We start from the raw sequence: 23,159 nt of genomic DNA on the forward strand, positions 1-23,159 counted from the left end.
TACCTGTTCCCCAATGTTCATCGCAGCACTCTTTACAATAGCCAAGAGTTGGAACCAGCCCAAATGTCCATCATCGGATGAGTGGATACGGAAAATGTGGTATCTCTACATAATGGAATACTACTCAGCTATAAAAACGAATGAAATACTGCCATTTGCAACAACATGGATGGACCTTGAGAGAATTATATTAAGTGAAACAAGTCAGGCACAGGAAGAGAAATACCACATGTTCTCACTTATTGGTGGGAGCTAAAAATAAATAAATAAATTCACACACACACACACACACACACACACACACACACACACACACACACACACAAAAAAAAAAAACCGGGGCGGGAAGAAGACATAACAACTACAATTCCTTGAAGTTGATACGACAAGCAAACAGAAAGGACATTGTTGGGTGGGAGGGAGGAGAGTGAGGAGGGAGGGAGGTTTCGGTAATGGGCCACAATAATCAACCACATTGTATATCGACAAAATAAAAATTTTTTAAAAAATAAATAAATATATAAATAAATAAGTATATAAAAGTATTCTGAGACGGCAGGAAAGAGGTACTTTTTGAAGGTATTAGAAAAGCTTCATGCAACAGTTTACATTTCGAAATCTGGCGGGATTTACAGAGAAGAAGGCAGAAGAAAGGGCTCATGCCAAGCAGAGGTCATGGTGTACCGGAGGGCCTGGAGCACAGAAGGTGTGGGATGAGGTCACAAGGGTGAGTTGTCCGGTCTGGCTGAAGAAGGGGGATCACTAAGGAACAGAGTAAGAAACAAGACTGCAAAGGAGGGTATGAGCCATTGTCAGAAGCCTTGGACATTAACTAAGGATTTGGGATCTCATAGGCTAAGAACTAGGTACACATAGAATGTTCTGGAGAAGACTTAACACCAACAGAGGAGTACTTAAAACAACCAACCTGACAGTGGTGTAAAAAATGGGGAGTTAAAAACAAATAAACAAAAAACAAGCAAAGAAGCAAACAGCAAAGGGTGCTAAGGGGAGGTCAGTTCTGAGGACACTGCAATCCTCTGGGCAATGGGCTGTCACAGTCTAAACTACAGAAATGACAGGAAAAGCAAAACCAGGAGAAGGTAGGACTCACAGCAGCTGGGACTAACTGCAAGAGCCAACATTATTGCAACAATGGAAATAGGAAAAGTGCAAACAGGAAAGTCAATATAACTACAAGAGTTTCTCCCCCCTTGGGGATAGGATGCAGAAGAGATAATGATCTCAGGTTTTGACATGTTAAGTTCCTTAATAAGGCCTGGATCTGTTCTATGCATCTACTCTAAAAGTCTAAGTGAATGACTGTGGAAAGAAATCCAATAAGCACTAGGCTTTCCCTAGAACTTGCTAAACTAGTTCATGATAACTTGAACTGGTTGGTTACTTATTTTTTGCAAGCTGGTGTTGGCAATCTGCTCAGCTGTCCTCTGAATGACCTCAGCGGATCTGCTGACCACTATTCACATCTGCCCTGCCAACTGAGGGAAGAAAAATTCCAATCTGGAGATGGGGCCACCTGGACTGGATTTGCCTTCTGAGAGGGCCACAGGATATAAGGCAGAAAACTTCAGAGCTGACATTTTTCATGCTTCAACACTTAAAGTGAAAGAAAACATATAGGTAAATATCAGTGATAAAGTTCCTTGTCAATGGCCTCCTAAATTCTCTGAAATCTAGGAGTCAACATGCCCATTTGTCACTTAATCCTCGATGGTGGAACACTCTACAGAAATTCAGTCACACACATTTGGATTGGTCGGTCTCCTAAATAACCAAAACATTACAGAGATCAAACTGCTTCATAAAAATGGAAATTACCATTTGTATAAACAAAATATGCATCAAAGCTCCCCAGTATGTCTTCAGAAGCTATGAAATTAAATTAACACCTTTCGGAAAAGGATCGAATGTGTGTGTGTGTTCACACACTCAGAGACATACTTCAGAGCCAAATATGCCACCCTTCACAGACTTTGTCAACTCTTCAACAACATGTGCTAATAACATTTTTAAAACATTTAAAAACATTTAGCTTTTAAAAAGTGAATGAGGCCACTTTATTCAGTGAAAAATAGAGGGGTGATTTAGAAGGCAGAATGATTGTCCAGGTTGGAACATAACCCAGTTGTGGAGGTCTTGTTGCCTCTCTCAATGGGTGTGCTAACCAGTCACCAAAGATGGCGCCCAACCATCAAGACAGGGAGTGACTTTGTGCCCCTGGACTCAGGGATGGTCTTGTGAGTTGCTTTGGTTAACAGAATGCAGCAAAAGTGACATTCTTGGACTTTCAAGCCCAGGTCTTAAGAGGCCTGGCAGCTTCTACTTCCTCTCTTGGAAGCCAGCCACCATGTGAAAAGCTTGGCTACCCTGCTGGAAGAGAGGCCTCGTGGACAGAGGCCTGAGCCGTCTTGGACAGTTAAATCCAACTGAGATCCCAGCTGAATGCAGCTGCACGATTGAGCCAGGAGAGAACAGCAGATGAACCTCAGCCATCCCACGTGAGAAATAATAAGTCAGTGCTATTTCAAGCCACTACATTTGGGGTCATTTGCTATGCCATAATAGATCACTAAAACAATGGGTGACAAAAGATATCAAATGGTTAAAAGTCAGCTACACCTGTCATTCATCTGCAACTACCTGGGATCATCTTGGGATTTTATAAGCATCTCCTTGCAAACTAACTTAAATAGAGAAAACCACAAAGGACCTTATCTTATCATATCCAAACACTAGCATTCAGTAACATCTAGGATACCAGCACTTATCTTCCTTATCTTCCAGTGGATTCTGGCAATTCTATCCCCAGAACCCTGTAGGGGGTTCCCCAAGTATGTCCCTTGATTGGTGAAGCTCTCTCCTCACTTGTAGTCCTGCTTTATTTAACATAATACGACAAACCTGCAAATGCTTCTGTTAGAAAGATTAACAAGGTGATGAATGCTGGAGTAAACGAAACTTCAGTATGAGCACTGGGAGGAGGAAGAAGATGGAGCAGAGGCCTTAACTGCACTTTATGGCATGGACTACATGGAGCCACAGGGACAGCAATGACCAGGCGGGCTTGGAGTGGACTGATTACTAGCCCTACTTCCTGAACCTCCCTGCATCCACACCCTGGCCATGAGTGCACTGTGGTCAGAGTGCACTTCTTTGTCTCTGGACTTTGGGCTTATTCGTGTGACCTGTTTTGGCTATTGAAACATGGGTGCAAGTGACAGTGTGCCAGCTCTAATACACACTTAAGAGGCATTATTTGTACTGCATGCACTCTTGCCCTTCTGCAATTGGAAAGCATGTCCCCACTGGCTCACTGGTCCCAGGAGGAAGACGAGAGACACATGGAGCAGCGCCACCCCAGCTGACCCACCAACTCATGATCAAAAAAGAAACGCTTATTGTTGAATGCCACTGAGATCTTGAGGTTGTCAAATACCAAGCAATAGTTGACTAACACAAGGCTCCTTTATCAGATGGTAACATTTGCAAAATCAAATACACAGAGTATTCTAGAACTATAGAGTCTTCCTGGCCATACAAGTTGTAACCAAATTATGAAATAGATGGTTAAGTGGTCTCACTGCCAAGCAGAATTTAAGTACAATATATTGAATATCAGTGAATTTTGCTTTTACAGTCTAAGATTATCTTTCTAAAGACTGTCATCTAATATTCAAAGTCCTCTATATTTTAACCCTAACTTAGTTTCCTAGCCAATTCTCTCCCACTTATATTTTATATTTCATTCAAATTGGATTATTTATAATTCTTGAATATGTCTCACATTACCTCTAGCCTTTCCTCATTCAATTCCTTCCTGCAACCTTCATCTGACAGGTTTAGAATTCTTCCAGACCTTTAAGGCCAAATTCAGATGTCACCTCTCTAAGAAACCTGCTTTGACTCTGCCTTTTAATGCAGACTGTCTGTCCCCCTGACTCTTATCATGATGATTTCCTTTCCTCTTATGATATGTGGCTTATTCTGCCTCTGAACACTTCCTTACCAGCTTATAAAGTCCTAGACAGTGTTGGGGCACAGAAAAGTATTCCCTAAAATATGATGCTTTGCCTCGGGGCCTGCCCAGGGACCTGGGGCATGGAGAAAGGGACTGGACCCCTCTCCCCCAACCAGCCACACCAAGCCAGCTCCTTGGGTCTCACCTGGTGACCCAAGGCATGGAGAAGGGAACTGGACACACCTCCCACAACCTGGCACATGGCACCAGTGACTTGGGGCCTGCCCAGGGACCAGAGACATGGAGAAGGGGACCAGACACACATCACAACCAGGCATACCGCCAGTGCCAAGGAGCATACCAAAAACAGCACCTCCATGTGGGTGGCCCACTGCAGCCTCCACAATAACCATGGCTGCCTCAAAAGCGACTAGACACCACAAGCACCATGCAAATGGTCCACCAACCACTGGAGTGCATTCACACAAGAAGAGTCACCAGCAGAGACAAAGAAAAGAAGAGGATGTCTCTTTCCACAAAGCCCATTTTAGAGTGACAGAAGCAGCATCTGCTCTATGATAATATTGGGGGACCCGATCACATCTCTCAGCATTGGACAGATCATCTAGGCAACAAATTATCAGAGTAAGCATGATTCTTTCAGAAGGAGAGAAGAAATCTAGGGTAATTAGAGGGGGGAGAAGGAGGGAGAGGGGGAAGGGGAGAGATTGGACAAGGGGCATAAAGAATAATTACGATTTGTAACAATACATATGCTAGTAATATTGATTTGGTCAACATATCTCAATGTTCAACCCCCAAAATATGCATAATTGATTTTGATTCAATAAAAAAAATAAATTAAATTTTAAAAAATATGGTGCTTTGAAAATTGAAAGGCCTTATAAATAAGCCTCAGAATCAAGGTCCCTCTAAACTTGTCCTGTCTTCCCCACCAAGCACTGGGGGGGACTTTCTCTGCAATTTCTCCATCTGACTAAGAAAGCATCTTTCCAAAAGAAATGCAATTTTCTTAACATCCCCTCCCTAGGAATCTTATCAAATAACTAGAAAAGATCAACCCCTGGAGAAAAGAAGAGAATAGGAGGTCACCACACTTGCACAGACTCTTTCTCAAGATAATATCTGCCTCTCAGGCTCATTTCCTAATAACCATTTCCTGTCCCTCTAAAGAATTGTCTATATTCCCTTCCTCCCATCTCCCCTATGAAGATTGGTACATACGCTTCTGTACCCCACTGGGTTATTGGGAAATCACTCTCTTGTGATTCCTCCACACATTGCCCTTCCCCAGCATGTTAAAATGAAATGTTTATGCCTTTTCTTCGTATTAATTGAATCTCAACAGTTGACTTTTCAGTGAACACCAGGGGTGAAGAGGAAGCTTTCCCTTGGCCCCCACAACAGCAAGGTTTATTTATCTCTGTAATCTCCATGGCATTTAGCAAAAGGCCTTACACATAGTATAATACCAATTAATACTTTTTTTGCCTTAAGGAATGAGTAACCAATGGGAGCTAGCAGGGCACCAGGAAGCCATACTGAGAAAGAAAAGTGGACTTTAGAGTCTGAGAGATCTGGATTCTGTCACTTAGTAGCTGGGCAACCTTGGACCAGTCCATCTCTCTGTGCTTCAGCTTTCGAATATGATAAATTGGGATGGCACATATTTCACGTGATTGTTGTGAAAACTCAACGTGAAAATGAATGTAAATGCCTCACCATGTTTGACAATGGTGGTGGCCCCATAAATGGTAGCTCTATTATAAAAATGATAATGACACAGAACATCACACAGAAGTTAGTTTTATTTTCTCTCAAAGCTTAAGTGTTTAAGGGTCAGTGACTCTAGCTCCAATTAGCTGTTTTCCCAGAAACTATGGTTTCAATGATCTGGATTCTAGCTTTATGAAGATGCTCATACTAATATATATGTTACTTTTCTCCACAGTTCTAAATTCTATAGGTAGTCATCAGTAGAAGCAAATTTGTCCCAGGCAAGAAACATATCTCCTTAAAAGAAAACAAAGAAAACAAGCTCCTTCCTATACTCTCCAGTCCACTTTTAATAGAGCAATCCTTAGTCAACTAAATGATTTCTGACAAAGGCACCAAGAACACACCTTGGGGAAACAACAGTCTCTTCAATAAATAGAGCTGGGAAATCTGTATATCCACATGCAGAAGAATGAACTAGACCCCTATCTCTCACCACATACAAAAATCAACTCAAAATGGATTAAAGACTTAAATGTGAGATCCAAAACTATAAAACTACAAGAAGAAATTGTAGGGGAAACATTTTCTAACATTGGTCTGGGCAAAGATTTTTTGGATAAGAACTCCAAAACACAGGCAACAAAAGTAAAAACAGATAAATGGGATTACACTAAAACAGAGCTCTTTCCCAGCATTCCCACTTCTTCACCAGGGGACTAAAACAACCATTACAATGGATCAAAGGCTAAAAGCAGCAGAACTATTTAGCAGTGACTAAATGGTGCAAATGCAGTTGTTTACATGTAAACATTATCTCAATGAGGTTCTTTATCAGTAGAGGTGAAGAGGTGTTTTTATAAATAAGTAAATGTCAAGTAGTAGGTATTATTGTCAAATAATTGTTAATAATAATTCAGCAAAAACTGTTTTATGTGCCTTGTACTAACTGGAATTTTGTACACATGTCCACGCTTCATCAGAGCAATAGTTAATTGTCCAAAGGACAAACTCAAGATCAGGCAAACTCAAAAGCCTGTAAGCGGCCAGGCAGGTAATGTCAGTGAGTGAATTGGACTTGGTGTGCATCCATCAGAAAGGGTCAGCAGTTCACTGCAGGCCACAGCCTGACTTGATGGGGCAATTGCTACCCCACCCTGCTGACTGTCGCTTCAATGAATGAACACCCAGTGTTGCCAGATCTTCTGAAGAAGTTTGGGGTTTTTGTGCAATACTCCAGTTTTTAAAGGCAGCCTTGCCTTTCATTTTAAAATTATTTGGGGAGCCAAAAAATATATTTGCAGGCCAGATGTGGCCATGGGTTGGCAGTCTGTGGATATCTAGTATCTTGCAGTAGATATTCTAAAGTCACTTTGAATCATCACAGAGAGGTTAAAAGATGATTATTAAATTCATTATATTTGTATTTTTGAATCTGGAAATGTATGATTCACTCTCCGTGAATCCTGAAAAGCACCTCACTCCCTCATTTATAAATCCTCACTCACTTCACTTTTGGACCTCTATTTACAGTCTTACAGTTCTCCCCCACCAGGGCATCCCTTGGCCACTGTCCCACACACCTACTTAAATCCTACTAGTTCTTTAAAGCCTGATTTAAATGCTAGATCCTGTATAAAACCTCCACGATGCTCCTCAAAGTCCCCTATGTATAAATTATGACGTAAATTACCCAACGTAGAAGATCTGCACTGATTCTATTAGACCTCACCATGTCCTTACCCCACATGCTGTAACACAATAATCGCTACAATTATTCACCGCCACCGCAGCGATAGGCCTGGAGTCTACAAGTCAGGAGTGAAGTTGGCGAGCACTCACCGCCAAATGCATCTCCGTTCTGGTAGCTCTTCCCTTTCTGGGCTTCCTCTTCATTTTGAACAGTAGCAACATGCTTGGCGGAGGCACAGCCCATAGTCTCATTCGGTCAGCTTCAGCTGGGCTGAACTGCAAATCATCTCTACAGACACGGGAACATTTTTTTGTTTCTTTAAACACAAAGAGAATCCACCTTGCTGCTGAGTTGGTCAAGCTGCGCACACCTGAAAGAACAGAAAAAGCTAGATCAGAATGGGGGAGCCCGGCCCAGTGTGCGTCTCAGCATCCAGCTGGGCTGTGTGCACTAGGTAGAATCAGGCATAGCCCCCTGCACCAGGACTGCAATGGGGGACCCAGGAAGGGAATGCAACATGGCCCGTTCTCCTTTGATCCCCACTCAGAAAGCAGTTCCAGAAGGGGTGCCCCTGAACAGCACATGGCTGAGGGGTGAACGTTTTGAGGAGATACAAAACTATACAAACATTTATTTAAATAAATATCTGAGCACTACTCCTTGCCACACATTACACTGAAAGTGCTTATAGGTTTGCTAATATTCTAGAATCTCAAAAACCTTCAGGGAAAGAAAAGCACATGCTTGAGGTCCACCCAGTTCAGCAGGCTGAGATAAGGCCATCAGCTTCCCCGTCCTACCCTGCAGGCCAGCTCTGCCCAGCTCTGCCATTTGCAATAAATACTGATTATGACTATATCAGTGGTCATGTCTATATAATTCCTCAGACTATTCTATCACCGGTTGTATTAAATCATTAATAAAAAGAACAGGGTTGGTTGGTGAAGTTTTACAACCTGGGAAGATTTTTTTCCTAGATAGTTAATGCTTTTATCTTCTCTACACTTCAGGTAACCTCATGTTAACATATTTTCATTTTTAAAGCTATACAAAATCCAGGCCTATGGATGGACACACCACACACACACACACACACACACACACACACACACACACACGCACACACACACACACACACCCCTATTCTATTATTTAGCAGTAATGTCTTTAAAGCCACAGTATTTCTATTTCATGGTCTGTTCACAGTAATGTATAGAGCTTAGGGATCTGATGGGGGAGAGACTGACATTTTTAAAAGTGCACATAATACAGTAAGTGCTATGATAAAGGTTTCACAGGAATCTATGATAATGCAGAATTCAAAAGAGCAGATTAAATTATCTCCAGACAGAGGCAGAAATTAAAAGAGGAGATGGTATTTTTTTGTAGGGTCTTAAAGATTTGGTAAAAATTTACCAGGCTGACAGGATAGGCGCATCATTCAGATGTGAGCAAAAGCCCGTGCTAAGACACTACGCTGTAGACAAGACTAGCCTGACATATTTATGTGTGCTTATTTTATGGGGGGAAGAGGGGGACAGGGAAGAGGATTGGACTGTTAATGCCTTGTGAAGGGTCTGGAGAAGGCCTCACTACCTTTTATCCAATTGAATTAAGATAAACTATAAAATGTCATATGATCTAGGAAGTCTTTCTGATCCAAGTTTGAGCACACTGTGAAAATATTAAATTCATAGTGTAGAAATCCATTCTGTCAACCTACCCTGGTTTTGGAAGAAGCATCATCGAACTATTCAGCAAGAGAGCTAGGAGAAGGCATTCAGCTCCAAAGGTAGCAGAAGAGGAAAAACTCCTCTCCCACCAGGCAGCAGCTAAGAGATGCTGCTGCTCTTGCTGCTGCTGCTTTGCGTTCCCTGCCCTCATCTCCAGCATCATCAGTAAGGTAACAGGGGTGGGGCTGCAGACGTAAATTCTTGACTTTTCAAAAAGGAACTAAGGGGAAAACAACCTCACACATACACAGGAGAGAAAACTGAAGTGAGAGGGGAAGCCTCGCTTCCCTGACTGTTGCCACCTTTTCAAAATAAACAAAGCGAAAATAGAAAAGGGAGAGGAGACCCTAAAAAGATCACCAAAGTACCTTGAGAATTAAGAGACAACTTACAAACATCCCCCGTGGGAGTCCTCTCGTGCTTTCCTCTTCCTTATTCCAATTTCATGTTTACAGCCTCTAATGCTATCCAAGAAGTAAAGGTAAGAATCTAAGACAGGAATTATCTTCTGCTACCCCTGAAAAGCATTTTGTGGTGTTTCTGCTGTGTTTCAGAAGGTGTGTTAATATAAAAAATATACATATTTTTTATTTGAACTTAAATAGTTGAAATGATATGAAAATCAAATATACTGCAGCAGGACAACAAAAATAAACATATAAGAATGATCTTTTTTTAAAAAAAAAAAAAAGAATGTTTCTGTTATTCAGGCTTTGGAGTGAGGGGCGGGTTAACAAGCAGCTTAGATATGATTATCCAATTCAAACAATAACTAAGGAAGTTTCAACTTAATTATATATTTTTAAAAGCACTATCACTCAATATGAGTTCTCTCCAAATCATAAATGGGTGTAGATTTTGTTTTTGAAACATATACAGGATATATTTTAGAGTGATATTTTCAAGTTTTACAAATTTATCAGAAATATATCTGAATAATTTACACATTTGAAGGTGATAATTATGAAGTTATTTGAGGGGCAGAAGATCTCCTATTCATAAAGTCAATCATAGTTTTACTATGTCACTGGATTCTGCACATAAACACTTGCCCAATCATTCATTCATTTAATCAAAAGATATTTATCGAAAACTACTAAGTGACAGATGTGTTCGGTAGGTATTGGGGTATATAGTGGTAAACAAGATAAGATATGGTTTTCCCTCAATACCCACAGAATATGAACAACCAGAGAAGGAGACAGTTAGAAAAACCAGTTTCACAGCAATATGGTACGGCTACCGCAGGTTAAATACAGGATGACAGAGGACTTCACCCTACAGGCTTCTGACTCAGCTTTGGGAGAGTGTCAGGAGATGTCACAGGTTTGAGACCTGACCACAGCTAAAGAAACATCATGAAAACACCCCTGAACTGCATTTCTTTTATAGCCTGATATGATGTCAAGGTTTCATTTCTACTGAAAATTCTTCCACTTAACCTCAATCCAACGAAGACCTCAAACTGAGCAGAACTTCAGAAATGTATCTTTAATGACAACTAGAATCATCTGCTCAAAAATGGTTCCCTTCAGTTTGCTCTAGCCTTCTCATAAACTACAGTAATTTTTTAGCTTCCATTATTCCATTAGCTTTGCTCAGTTTTCCTTCCCCAGCCCCCACACCCTCTATTCATTTACCTCTCTGAAACCACAGCACAGTCTCATAGGTGAGACTGAAAACAAGTGTGCAGAGACCACAACACGCGCAGATCTGAGAGTCTCGTTTTCACCTATTGTTACTCACAGCGTGCTGTTTCTGAAGTCACGGATCATAGTGTGAGAATTAAACCGAAGCATCTTTGATGTCTGATGGAATCTTCCAAAACTAAGTGCCACTGAGGGTGTTTTTTTTAAGCTAAATAATCTATGCGATAGGCTCATCAGGCACCTCTAAAAACATGGGGCCCAATTAATTGCTCATGGCTTTGTTTAAAAACCTCTCCAAATGGTTGTATGTCTACATTATCCTGTGCCATGTAATTAGAAAGTGTAATCTATCACGCCATGAGCTAACCTAATTTAATGCCATCTTTATAGGATAGTTTTCCTGTTTTTGATAAAAATATATCAGCAAATTTGTAAATCCAATTCAAATTCAAAAATGGATTAAAGAATGTGTAACCATGTGTGTTTATCCTTCCTCTCCTTACATGGTGCCTCAAACTTCTTTAAGGAGAATTATTGTTCCAGAACACTCTGTGTTATAACATGAGGAAGTTCTTCTTTCTACACAATATAACATACTACAAAGATGTAATACCTTTGCCCTTCTATAAGGAAAGATTATGATGGCTCTTCTCTTTACCTTAATTTTTTGAATTAGAAGCACGGTTTTATAAAAAAAACCTACTTTTATAAAACTGGGAAGGAAGAAAATCAACAAAATCTGTTTTTGAGAAAAATCAAAGGCATTTAACCTTTTTTCAAAAAAAGACTACAGGAAAATATTTCTGTTTACATAATATTGTGGGTAATTTCACTTTCCACTAATTAGTCATGAGCTTTTTCATTTTGCATAGAAAAGCCAAAAATATTGTAGACAATTTCCTTGTCAAGAAAGGCACTTCTTAAAAAATGAATTTTTTTCTTAAAAAGTGAATTTTTTCATAAAAGAAGTGATAAACTCCATAAAGAAATCCTAGGCCAGAAAGAACATGAATACCTTAGGATTAGACAAACTCCATAAAGAAATCCTAGGCCAGAAAGAATGTTATGATTACTCCACCTTAGGCTCGGAGGATTGGAGAGAAATCAAACTCTGATGGCCAAGGGTACACAGAGAGCTCTGAAGACAGCAGTTAAGAAAAGGATCCAGCCACATTATTAATAGATCAGCAGCAAAGTGCCCCCTTTTTCCTGATTAAAAAAAGAAATCAAGTCCACATCTAAAAACCCCTTTATTTTATTGAAGAAAGATCCAATATCTAAGCTCCATTAAAAAAAAATATATATATATATATATAAATAACTAATCAGTCTGCTTGCCCATCTGCTCTGCTTCCCTGTAATGAGTGTTAATACGGCAGCCCGCTGGAAGGAAGAAAGGCAGCTTAAAAGTGATTTCTAATCTTGAAGCTTTGGTATCCTCGGGCTACTGTTAACACCATTTCACATTTCATTGTGGATGTTAAAAATAATACATAAAGAGATGTCGCATTTGACGTGTGGATAGTCTGGAAAAGTCAAACCTTCCTGTTACCCAGCAATTGCCGGCATCACAGAACATACTCACTCCTCACCTCACGCTCATTTGGTGGCATGACAATTGACAATATGCTATTAATTCTAAAAATACATGAATTTTGGCTTCTGCCTTCATTATGGGAAAACTCTCACTTCTGCAAATGATAATTGCACAGAGGCGTCTCTCAGAAACATAACAATAATAAGTCCTGTACAAGAGGACACATTTTGGCTGGATTTCTACAGTGAGGTATGGGGACAAGGAGGCAAGGTGACAAGGGCAAAGAGCACTGGACAGGGCGTGAGACCACTGAGCGCTGGTCTCAGCCCTCACAGGCCTGCTTGGGGGCCAAGGCATGTCTTTGAGCCTCTTTCTTTGATTCTATGATGTAACTGAACATATATCCAAGAAGCGATGCTTAGGATAAAATGACCACTTACAAAAAGGCCATGTCTTACCTACTTCAATGTATTTACACACTTTGTTTTTAATACCTACTCGGTGAGGATATACTTGCAAGTCTGAAACCCCAACATTCTCAGGAAGGCCTATGAGGTCTAAAGATTATAACCAATGATGCTTTCGACCAAGGGTATTGATTTCAATTGTGCATAGGCTGAAAAAATAAACAAAGATTAACTCTCCTATTTCCTCTTCTCTATTCTGTCTTTAATGAATAAAATTAATTTTAACAGTGTTTCTTGTAGGAAGCTGGTAAGAAAAAGTTTGTGGAATTTAAGATTTAAGAGTTTTGCTAAGGATTTAAGAGTTTTGCACCTTTATCGCACACCTGAAAACTCTTCTTTTGTGCTACCCATATATGTTCACATAAGTTCATGCATGGGGGACACTAATTTTGAGATGGCAAGAGAAGAAAACACCAGTTCCTGATGAAAGTCAAGCATCCCCAGCAGTGTGAACCTATGCAGGAGTTATTGCCACTTCCAGATTTCCTCCTCAGTGCTCAAGGCCAATGGCAGATATTCCTAGACTTTGAGTCCTCTTTTGTCTTCCACTTCCATGACCAAGAATACCATGGGCATTTGCAGGAAGTTATCAACCTGTGTCATTTGGGAGCTTCTGTGCTATGTGCTTTTACAGGAAGACACTGATGACTGAGATTTCTTAACAGCTGTGCTGCTCGTTCAACATGTCACTTGGGCCAAATCCATGTGATTTGTTTGTCAGTGCCCTAAAAATAATAATAGCAGCACCTGTTTTCCCTCTGTTTTTGGATTGTTTTGAAAATCTAAGTAGATAATGAAATGCTTTGAAAAGCACTTATATATGCAAGATAATAGTGTTCTCTGCATGCTCTGCTATGCCAGGTGTAGGACATTTTCCATCAGACCCACAGCTTTTCAAGAGCGTTGGTGGAATCAGCTTCCCCAGAGGGCTCCTGGCAGGAGGCCCCACTGGCTTAACTAACCCAAGCACACCCAGACCACCGATGCTAAGAAATCAATGGAAAAAATGAAAGAAAACAGATGGAATGGTAGAGACAAAAATCAAGAAATGACTAGGAAGAGAAAGTAGAATAAGTATGAATTACTAAAAAGCACAATTTGATTTTAACCAAAGCAAATAAGTCGTGATCCTTCCAGAATGGCCAGTGAAGACCATCCCGGGCACTCTGCATGTTGAAATATATTATAAAGAACAGAAATGATTCTTGCCCTTGAAGGACTGGCATTCAGATAAGGCTAACAGATCATAAATGTAATAGAGCAAAATAAAATTTCAATGACTAATATTCCTTGCAGGGAAACAAAAGATCAGAGATGTTCTTGAGAGTCAGAAGTTATCTCAAGCGAATTAAATTAGTGCTTGCCCCAACTTTATTTTATGCACCAAGAGATGCAGGAACATCCAGCAAAATGTGCTGCTCTTAGCAGACCCTTAGTAAGCACCTGCTGGTGGGGAAGACAGTGAAACAGATGTCATGTCAGTTTTGAGCCTGCTAATCCTCTCTGATACTATAAACTACAACAGAGAACTGTAGCTAGATTCATCCTTTAGAAACCTGTAAGTTCCTTTCATGGTGCCAAAGGACAAGAAAGAGAAAACACCGTTGATCCTGTGTCCCTTGAACACATCTGGTTACTGTGGTAGATAAAAGGAAACGTGACCAATAGACGTAAAAGATAGTTGTCTAAGCTAATCATTAGAAGCAAACGTGAGAACAGTTTAAGAACAAAAAAAAAGCCAGCTTGTATTTATTTGGGCACTTATTTGGTACTGATATTTGAGTATGAATATATTTAACATTCTCAGAATTAGCAAAATTTTAAATAATGTAACAATACTTTGAAAAAATCTGAATCCCACAAAATGAAAAAGTGTTCCCCTGAAATCTAAATACACATCCCTCTTTCCTCCCAAAATAACCTCTTTCCTCCTTTTTCCCCCTGCTTACTAAAATAAGTGAAATTATCCATGAGAGATTGGTGCAAATTCTGGCCTAAGATCTCTCTCTCTCTCTCTCTCTGTGGTCTATCTCAGGCCTCACTATTCCAGGTCTGAGAAAAGTCTGCAATGATCCAGTTACTTAGTAAACCCACCTCTAATCTGCTGGTCAGAGGGCTGCTTGTTGAAATAAGTGTCTCTAGAGGAAAGCCTTGACAACCTGAAATTCTGTCATCTGGAATCTTCAACAGCTCAAGGTCTGGAAGTGCCCTGAAAACGTAGAGAAAGCGAACACAAAACCCCTTTGTTGGTGAAGAACTTAGTCTCTCTCTCTGTCTTTCTCATACACATACACACTGTAAAAGTTCTGAAGATGAGAAGATTATATCCAATATTTTGTGACTGATGGAGAGAAAAGAATTGCGTAACTTTGGGCAAGTCACTTACTTCACAGCGCCTTAGTTCCTCATTTACAAAATAGGATAAGACCTGACGAATTTTGAGGACTAAATGAGATAATATATGTAAAGCCCTTAGGACAATCCCAGGCACAGAGACGGCTACTGTCATTACATCACTGTCATCATTATTACTTAATGGAATGGTGATGAATTTTAAGATAAGAGGGACAGAGGCAAAAGAGACTTAGAAAGAAGAGATGAAAAGAGAGATAAGAGGTTAATTTTGGCAGCTTGGTGGTTCTTAGGAACTGCCCCAAAGATAAACAGGCAGACCGAACACACCAGAAAGCAAGAGACAGCAATTCTGCAGCAGGAGAAGCACGTGGGCTATGTGCAGCACTTGCAAAGACGGCCTGAGAAGTGCCAGGTGTTTTTGATGCACTGGGGTGGGGAAGGTCAACCTCTGTGTAGCACATCCTAAGGCTGCAAAGGCAAAGGCTGTGTGAGGACAAGTTGAAGGTTAGTGAGCTCTCCCAAGCTCTGGCACAGCCTTGATGAGTATGCAGCTCCTTCTTCCTACTGTTACACATTTATGTGTCTGTGTCTTTTGCCAGGCAGATCTTCAAGGTCATGACCATGTCCTAATCATTCCTCTCTATATTCCCTATGGCATACTGTCAGGCACACAGTAGGGTCTGCAATACATGCTGAATGGATAAATTCCCTTAGAAATCTTTTTTCACAAAGAGGTGTGGGGTACTTCTTAAAGAAGGGAGCTTCCCTCAGCCCCATGTCCTAGATCACCTGCATGGACAGTGATTTCTTTAGTCCACTGATAACTAAAGTTAAAAATGTCTATCTCAGCCATCACAAACGATTTCAAAGTATGTTCAGTATATACTCCCTAAAAGACAGAAAGGGAGTAATATGTAATACAATACCAACATAATGCAATTTTGAAGGCTTTTGGCACTTGTACGGTTGGCCCTAATATGCCCTAGAAAATTGTGCTATCTATTGATTTCAACACTCATTTTGGGGGAATTGCTTAGTTCTCAACATTCCACTAAGGAATGGAGATTCCAAAATGGATCAGACAGCTAGACCTTGGTGTGCATTTCCTCACTTTAAACTAGAATCTAGAGAGGTTTGGCAGTGCTTTTAATACTCACGCACCTGAAGAACCAAGGTTTTTGTTTATTTGCTTGTTTTTGATGAAATTCAAATCTTTGATTAGCTTTCCATAACAAAGAACTATTTAAGGTTGATGTCCCTAGAAGGCCAAACAAATTGAAATTATAAACATCACTTTCAGGAAGCACAAGTCAGTGCTTCTTTAACCTACTGAGTTAAAAAAAAAAAAATAAAAGACACCTCAGGTCTCATACTGCTTTCAAGAAATGCACAAGACTTTTGGGAACTTCATCGATTTTGTAGTGCTCGGCCCCAAACACATTCTGTGCAATCATCTACTCAAAGAAACCAAAGAGTAAGAAGCTGAGAGGACAGATACAGCAGGATGAAAAAGCAAAGTCACTTTGTATATACTTTGTATGTATGTATGAATGTTCCAGCATTCTCCGGCCCCTGACGAGTTCACTCATGACTCTGAAGTCTTTCCTCTGAATGTACCATCATTTCTGGGATGTTTTTTGGAGTGTGAGATAACAATAACATAAAAGTGAGGGCAAGATGGTCTTCCCTAGCACTCTAAAAGATCATATACGTTGCAGATTATGAACTATGATGACCTTGTAAATGTTACCAAAAATTGTAGCCTACTCTTTTAAATCAGTTCAACATTCCCCATTTGAAGTAGCATAATAAGTGAACATGGTGTTCTTTCCTACGTGTTCAGCGAAAGGTTCTTAGAGAAAGAGACCAGAGTGGCAAGCTCAGGAGAACTGGACAACATGGGCAGGAGGACCACGACGGGGGCTGACAGGAGACCGCAGCTCACCCTCAACAGGCATCAGGCAGCACCCCCGGGGGGTTAACGCTCTCTAGCAGACCACATTCAGTGCTAGTCTGAGACATGAAAGTTGCAAGCCTATCTGAATAGAGTACTAAATGTGTGGCTTGATGATAAACCCTTTTACCTAAAAAAGGTAGAGCAGAAATAGGTGAAAGTGAGGATTTGACCACATTCTATCCTAAGGAGGCCTTTGCCCCAGCTGTCTTTGTGAGATCACCCATGGGTGGCCTAGCTGTGGTGGTTACATTCCTGCATATGACAAACGTACATCTGGCAAACTGCTTATTATTGCTGTATCTGGGAGGATTGTCATCTGCCATCACCTATTACATCACTGCCATTACCACCCCAGGAACAGGCCTGCAAAAATAAAAGACACATTTTCTAATCCTAGGATCTCTCTGAAAATTTTAAAGAATTTTTAGGATCCACATTAAAATTTGTATTTGTAGATCATTTTCTGGACCCAGTCCCCAAACCTCTCACTTATTCATTGACTTTTTCTATGCCATATTTTTTGTTGGTTTGTTTAATTCTTCTTTGAGAGAGGAAAAAACTTAGTCATGTCCAGTGGGCACTGGGATGGTCCTTCTGGCAGTTTTAAAAGCATCGCAAATGATTAAAATTTGCGGTAAAAAATTTTATTCTCATAAATTCATAATTATCCCATTAATTTTCTACAACAAAACAAATAAGATTCTTAATTCACTGATTCTGTTGGGTCCTTCCCCTGTCCCGAAATCCTCCATAATTCACTAATGCCCTGAGGTAAAGCCTGAGATGCCTGGATTTTCAAGCTTCACCTGTCTTCAGGGACACCTGAGGTCAAGGTTCCTAATCTTACAGATGAGAAAACTGGAAGCTGAGGACTTCAGGCAACTTTCTAGGGGTCCCCCAGGACCCAGTCCTGCTTCCCCACTGTCACCTCTTCCTACTGCTCCAAGGTAACTGGCATCCTCTCCATCCCATCAGGTGGCTCGCACAGTCCCACCTCTTCACTTCCGCTTAAGCCTTTTATTTTCCAGGAAGAAGCCTTCCCATCGTTCCATGCCTGCCCTCAATTTTCTCTCTTTCCTAAACTCTAACTCAGTCAATTATTTGGTGTTTCTTAGACATCGCTCTTAAAATAGATGCTAAGTGCTTTGAGGGCAGAAACCCTCTCTATTTGTCTCCCCTGCTATGATGAGTGCTCTGCTAGGCAGAGAGCAGGAACTCAACAAATCCTCTTCAAAGAGCTCACCAGTGGCTGTCTCTGTCTTTCCACCTCTGCACCTGCTACACCACCCTGCCTAGAACGTTCTCCTTCCTCAATTTTGCCTGGCTAACTCTGGTCTGTGTAAGCTGTCCCTCCCACAAGGTCCCAGCGTACCTGATAATTACCCCTCATGGCCCTCATCATAGTGCAGGATATCCGTCATTCCTACTTACCTATCACTTCCACAACTCTAGAGTGCAAGCTCCTTGAGAGACACAGACTGTGTTTCTTGTTCCAGCTTCTAACAGGGATTAGCTCAGAATATGTGCTCAATAAAAAAAAAATAAATGAATCCTCCAGAAGTAAGTGGAAACTCCTTCCCATGGAATTCAAGGCTTTCCACCTACATCTCCAATCCCAAATAGCTCTCTATAGCCACTTGGCTCCAGCCAGTTTTGTCTGCTACTAACCCCTGAATGTATTTTCATTTTCTAACTCTAACTGCCCCTGCTCACAGTCTTCCCCTTCAGTAGAAAGCCATCCCCCTTAATCTCTGCCTGTTATTCAAATTCCACCCATCCTTCAAGGTGCAGAACAAGTCTTATCACCTCCACAAAACCTTTCTCCAGGCCACACACATCTTCCCTTTCTCTAAAGTCATCAGCATGTGTCTGTACATGGTCCCTTCATCACTTACCCATGTGGCTATATGTCTGCAGTGATCTTTCCATATCAGTCTAAATTGGCCCAAAGGGAGCCCCCCTCCCTATGAAGTTAGCATTTACCCCTCATTTAGGAAATAATTATATGCACAGCCTTGGGACATCTGTGTTGATGATATATATTGGTAACTTTTGTGCATTTTTGTCTTGGTGTCCTAATTCATTTATAAAATTTTCAAGGCAAATCATGCTTTTGGTTTCTTTGATCCTGGGCAATTCTTTGCACAAAGTAAGAGGTTAGTAAACATTTGTTACCTGACATGCTGGCTAGAAAGCAAAGTGTGCAGGATGTGAGAACTATGGGAATTATTTTTTTAAAAAAAAACAAAAAAACTTTGACCAAAAGTTCAGCTGAAAATTTCTGATTATTAGAGGCTGCTTAAAAAGGTCAAATGTTGATAGTATAATTACAGCATAATTTGGTAAAATTACTCTCTGAATAAAGGTTATTTTTAAATAGAAACTTTTGTCTGTGATAAAAAATTGTGAATAGAAGATAAAAATTAGTAGAAAAGGAATAAAAAGGAAAAGAAAGAAAAAACATACTCATATGCCCCAAATTAACACACACCCCCTTCCTCCCCCTAGATCAGGAGAGCTGGCCTGCAGCATCCAAAACTGCATCAGTTGACTTTTACTACAAGGTCTAGTTCATGACTGAGTTAACACCATGGCTCTACAAAGGTCTACCCAACAACTCCCTGAACATAAACACAATAATTCTCCCCATGTTGCATAGAGAGGAGGGAGAATCAATCTCTTACCTGGTGTGTCATAAACATTTCCTTATAATTATGTCTTGATGTACTGTGTCTAACTATTTATTTATTTTATATCTCACTGTATTCCCCCCAAAAAATATGTACAGCAGCTGCTTTCAACCATAAATAACAATCTTAGGACACATATGCTGTGTTCAAGATTAGTAATTCAGGGTTCAGTAACCTAGCAACAGAATGTCAAGAGACCTTCTCCTCATCTGTGCCCTCAACTGCCAAGGATCTCCAGACCTCCAAGACATGGGCCTCTAAACCCACTGTTCAAACCGGGCTTGGTTGTTACAAGTCAATATTGGTCAACAATGGAAAGATCACAAAACACAGGAGACTTTTTGCCAGGCTCCAAAAACCTGAGTGTCAAGGAACATAAATAGGAAGTATGCATATTACTTGGGACCAGAGGCCACAAAGTTGTCAATTAGGCATTCACCTTTGGGAAAGCCAAATGAGGCAGCATCTATAACTCTCTAGCAACCAATATCTCACATGTTTTACATGCTGTAGGCTGAATACATATTTTTAATGGAAATGAACAAATGTACCCATGACTAGGCACCTTCTACCAGATGAAGACAAGAAGGAAAGAAGGGGACATTTTAATGTTTTGTTTTAATGAATTAATAAAAGCTGAATCCTTATCTCCAAGAAATCAAATACAGACTGGTCCTCCTCCCTGTTGCTTAGTTTGGTTTGATTTCATCAGCTCCTCTGTCTCACTTTAATGGGTGTTGGTTTCTAATGGGCATTTGTAGTTAAGGGTCTTTTGTTTCTTAAAAAAATATATACATATTTTACTGATTTTCATTTCCTACCCAATAGTGAAAATCATGATATAGGAAAGCAGCATAACAATGTGTTTTTTTAAAATCAACCATTCCAGCAGTGGCAGAAATAAGTGAAATGTGGGAGGCTGGTTATTTGTACATCAAAGGGAAAGTGAAATTATCTATAGGGTGACATGATCATTTGTTTTCCGCAATGAAGCAAGCAAATCAAATAGGAATAAAACCGGAGCCTACCATCACCATTCACAGTATAATGAGTTCTTGCTAGATTAACCATTCTCCCTCCCTGTTATACTCACTCCAAGAAAACAGATGTACAATGACATCAGCAAAACAGCCAAAGATCATCAATCTACAAGACAGGAAATGCAGCAGCCAGACTTGTATCCTTTCTGAGCATTAGCTGACTCCTGGCTGCTGGCTCTGGTTCTGCAGTGCCGGAGATAGGCTCACAAAAAGACATGTCTTTGGGAGGCAGCAAGGATCAGGGGTACATTTATCAGAAGCAGTGCCCGAGGACACGGAAACCCAAACCTGCCACGGCTCTCCAGATCAGGGGGCTACCTATGTGGTATGCTTAAGGCCAAAAATCTTGGACTCACTGAATTTTATGGTATTTCTCTTCCCTCCAACTCAACCACACATTATTAGAAGCTGGACATGAACACATTCTGTCAAGAAGACCAAAGACAGGGTGTGTGAGGCATTGGGGAGCCCTGACCACTGGCATTACAATAGTCCTTTAGATGGCCGAGGCCACCACCTTGCACGCAAAGAACAGGCCAGTTCAAAGCCCGGCTGGCCAGGTGCTAAGGTCCTAAGCAAGAAGCATGGCCTGTAGAACGGATGGGGTGGGTGTTCCTGGGTCACAGGAGTGAGGTGAGGTGCTGATACTGTCAATGCTGCCTTTAGCTCTGATGCTCCGAGTTTAAGATGGTGACAGGCATGTCAGCCTCAGCATTTTCTCTACAACTGGAGACAAGGAAGGAGACCTCTCCTCGATGTCAAACAGCGATGGAGAGCTACAGGACTCAAAGCATCCGCTGGTATCACAGATACAAAAACAACTAATAACTAATAACTGAAGTTTTCATGCCACTTTACCATTGGCAAAGGCTTTCACATGTTGGCTCTGTCAGTCAGCCAGGGTCTTATCTAGATGAGTGAGAAGATACTGACAGCACAACACTTGATGCCAGTAAATTTATTCCAGATCAAGGGTTCCTCGAGTGAGGGGAAGAAGGAGAATCATTTCTTTTAGAAAAAGGGGGAGTCATCCCATTTTGATTTCCTCTGCTTGAAAGTAACAGAGTTTTAGTGAACAAAAACTCAGGAAGAGCACTGGAGCACATTCAGTGATATTTGTAACATCTCCGACTCAATTTCCACTGCATGTCTGTTGAAGCTGCATTTTATTTTGGATGTCAACATCTGTGCAGGGAACTTGCTTCTCCTGACCATGGTAGCAGTTTCTGGAATCAGCAGGACAAACGCTAGGATATGGAGACTACTGAGTGACTTTCCTCCCACCTCTTGCTAGTCCCCACCCCCCTAAACTATTTCAATCGCCACCTACCAACAGGATTTTGAATTAAATCTGTGGCTAAATGTCTTCAGAAACGCAGTGATGACTTCCAATCCACTCGAGGAAATGTGTTTTACTCCCAGGGTGCTCGCTCACACTGCTGTCCTTGGGGTGGAAGGGTCCATGCGTGGAGTCCCAGTGGAGAAAAGCCCTGAAGAGCAACAAAAGGAGCCGGAGAGAAATGAGGTAAAGGGAAGCTGGTGAGCTGAGCAGCTGTGGAGGCTGCAGAAGCTGGAAGCAGCCAGAGGAAAAGGGAGAGAAATAAAGATGGAAGGGAAGCGAATGGATGCAAAAGCTTTTTTGAATGCTCTCCCTGCCAGGTCCACCTGACCTCTAGACTCAGCTCAAAGCATCTGGTTTCTAGAAGCTTCCATGATCCCGACCCTTCCCTGTGAGCTCTCAGCTCTTCCCACATCCCACATTGTCTCCCCCCTACCCTTTTATGTGTCTCCCCAGTGAGACAATGTATGCCAAAAGCAGGGACTCTGTTACTAACTTTTTAAACAATGTACCCCCAACTCCTAGAACTGTGACTGATGCACAGAAGGTGTTCATGTTGGTCAAATAACAGATGAATCTTAAAAATGTAGCAGGTGTTAATAAACAGATACTGGCCATCACAGTCCTGGGGCAGCTTTGGGATCTTAAACCAATATACAGCACAACAAACTAAGAAATGAATTTTATTAGAAAGGAAAGTCATTCGGTCACCGGAAAATAAAGGAGAGCTGCGTGCAGTTTCTCTCAACATTCTGCAAGCCTGAGTGAGGCACTATCATAACTAGCATCAAATCCTTACAGGTGCAAATTCAACACTTCGTACTCTTTGCCCTAAAAGTGTTAAGCAAGCCTTAATAAAGTCTGATTTACCCTCACCAGGAAGAACTTATACACTGGAAAAATGCAACGTGTTCTGTTAGAGTGATGGACTCCTTGAATGTCAGGCTATTTACTAAACAAATTACTCTCCACATCACTTTCTA

At 41.0% G+C, this 23,159-nt stretch overlaps 1 protein-coding gene across 4 annotated transcripts in view; it reads right to left on the bottom strand.

Moving 5' to 3' along the window:
- Positions 1 to 23,159, bottom strand: part of LOC134384741 (uncharacterized protein C1orf21 homolog) — a 197,960-nt gene that overhangs the window by 113,263 nt on the left and 61,538 nt on the right. For 2 of the 4 annotated variants that reach the window (XM_063106455.1, XM_063106452.1), the window contains exons 2-3: positions 22,168 to 22,327; positions 7,559 to 7,779 (exon numbers count right to left, since the gene is read on the bottom strand). In XM_063106455.1, the coding sequence (XP_062962525.1) occupies positions 7,559 to 7,652 (94 nt within the window). In that variant the 5' untranslated portion in view covers positions 7,653 to 7,779; positions 22,168 to 22,327. Of the gene's footprint in view, positions 1 to 7,558; positions 7,780 to 14,889; positions 14,982 to 22,167; positions 22,328 to 23,159 lie in introns of those variants that run through there. The other 2 variants (XM_063106454.1, XM_063106453.1) reach the window with 2 other exon arrangements.

Source organism: Cynocephalus volans, chromosome 8 (assembly GCF_027409185.1).
Source record: "Cynocephalus volans isolate mCynVol1 chromosome 8, mCynVol1.pri, whole genome shotgun sequence".
NCBI lineage: Eukaryota > Metazoa > Chordata > Mammalia > Dermoptera > Cynocephalidae > Cynocephalus > Cynocephalus volans.